Below are 1,977 nucleotides of genomic sequence, written 5' to 3' on the forward strand. Positions count from 1 at the left end.
TGGTATTGGGACATCTTGCCCTCATCGAAGAGGCCGGCGAAGCAGCAGCAGCAACAACAACACACGCACAGACAACAGCCCAGGCTGAGACTTAGTAACCACATGGTCGTCCCCTGCGACACAAGTGAGAAGGCGAATGGGTTCGTACGCCGACTACGGAGCGATTGCCGCGTCTGATCGCGAGGTCGTGTTCACGGTCGCTGGTTTCAGCTTTCTCAGGAACGTGGGTGTTTTGTACATTCGATCAGTCAAACCAGCACTTGCTGTAGGGCACAGCCCAATTCTCTGGAACGATAGCATGTATTTTTAATGCTTGCTAGCGACCTGAGACCTTATTATGGATTGGTCATCCTCGGATAATCGCGAATCAAACGGAAAAAAGTTTAAACTATTTGTTATTGGTTTAAAACCTGGTCATTTTGCCTACGCACTTCCAACATTAGAGACTTTTCGCAAGTCATTCCACCCGCACATTATCCCCACAAAGCCAAAAAAAACAACAGTCGAGAGACGGTCCAGTGGGGCCAGCAGTGAGGATTGGAGTCCACAGAAATCGCGATTGTGGAGACAGCTTTCTCCACCAAACACGTGTGGTTCACACAACCGACACCACTCGTGGCCACGAGTGCAGCACCTTCAGATCTCCTTTAAGGACCATGGCTGGAGCGCCGCGCCGCAAGAACTTCACAGACGATGAAGACCTGGCTCAGCTGCGTCAAATCCACGCGGACCGCCCATTCCTCCGGCAGCGAGGTGGCATCATGGCAGCGTGGGATGCCCTTGCAACTAAGCTTGTTGTAGACGAGAATTTTCCACGCAACAAGGTGAGTGGCAAGACGGCCAGCGGGCGCTTCGACAAGCTAGTCGAGGCCCACCGTGCTGCAGCGGAGGAGCCGGCGAAGGCGTCGGGCGTAGACGAAGACGAGTCGGAAAAGGTCATCCTGCTTGACGACCTGGTGGCAATGCTTGACGACCACGCAACCAAGACGACCGCCGCGAAGGAGACCGAGCTCCGAAAGCGCGAGCGCGAGGAGGAGACGTCGCTTGTCGCTTGTCGCGCGTCGACTTGCCATGGAGTTGGTTAAAGAGAGCGAAGACGACAGCACGCCCGTCAAGAAGCGCAAGGAGACGGAGTTGAAGGATCTCCTAATCACGCTCAAGGAGAAGGAGCTGGCGGAGAGACAAGAGGTGCGGGAGCTGGAAGCTGAACGCCGCCGACGAGAACGAGAAGAAGACCTCGATGAAGCAGCTCGAGCCCGCCGAGAGGCGAACAAGCAAATGCTCCGCCTTGTCAGCGTGATAGGTGATGCTGTGCTTGCAGTTGTTAAAGCAAATAAAGGTGATTGAAAGGGATACACAAATGACGTTTATTTAGCGAGGTTTGACGTTCACTTAGCTAGGTATGCATCTAGAGAGGGTGGTGCCAAGCCGAAGAAGGCGCTAATTTGGTTGCCTCCATTATAGCAGCAGTGACAGTTTGTGAGCAACATGTTCACAAGCATATACTTACCAATGGGACTCAGTCGCAGACGGAGAGACTTGTTAAAGTCAATGAATGCCCACAATGATTTCATGCTACCAAATTGCCATTCAACAGCTTCTCGGACAGAGCTCATGAGCTTAAGAAGCGCTGATCGGTATCCGTCGGCGCCGTTTTTCGAAAACCTGACAATAGAAACTTGCGTATTCCATAAGCCGGATCCCCGTAGAAAACGTACCCATCGAATATGGAGGCTCGCTCCTCCATATACTTCATAAGTTTGCTCTCACGCAGCAGCGTGCTGTCATGCCGCCGACCCTCCATCGGCCCCCAGAAATGCAGGGTTAGCCCATCGGGGGCGACCACTGCTTGGTAGTTGAGGCAATGAGCGCGCTTGTGGCCCGAATACACCTGCTTCTGAAGGTTTTCTCCGCGCCCAGGGCGAGACGAGGGCCGGCAAATGCGGTTCTTGGTGCCGTCTATGAAAGCAAAAACGT

At 53.5% G+C, this 1,977-nt stretch overlaps 2 protein-coding genes across 2 annotated transcripts; one reads left to right on the forward strand and one right to left on the reverse strand.

Annotated features, from left to right (window-relative positions):
* Positions 1 to 656: 656 nt before the first annotated feature.
* On the forward strand, positions 657 to 1,347 carry PPTG_20418 (hypothetical protein; the record flags this gene model as incomplete). The annotated part of the gene is made up of 2 exons (XM_008919217.1): positions 657 to 1,046; positions 1,078 to 1,347. 2 exons carry the CDS (start codon positions 657 to 659, stop codon positions 1,345 to 1,347), a joined length of 660 nt encoding a protein of 219 aa, XP_008917465.1.
* A 41-nt stretch (positions 1,348 to 1,388) lies between these two features.
* Positions 1,389 to 1,804, reverse strand: PPTG_25032 (hypothetical protein; the record flags this gene model as incomplete). Its single annotated transcript, XM_008919218.1, has 2 exons — positions 1,389 to 1,665; positions 1,719 to 1,804. 2 exons carry the CDS (start codon positions 1,802 to 1,804, stop codon positions 1,389 to 1,391), a joined length of 363 nt encoding a protein of 120 aa, XP_008917466.1.
* Between the last annotated feature and the right edge of the window lie 173 nt (positions 1,805 to 1,977).

The sequence above is a fragment of the Phytophthora parasitica genome (assembly GCF_000247585.1).
Source record: "Phytophthora parasitica INRA-310 unplaced genomic scaffold supercont2.583, whole genome shotgun sequence".
Taxonomy (NCBI): domain Eukaryota; phylum Oomycota; class Peronosporomycetes; order Peronosporales; family Peronosporaceae; genus Phytophthora; species Phytophthora nicotianae.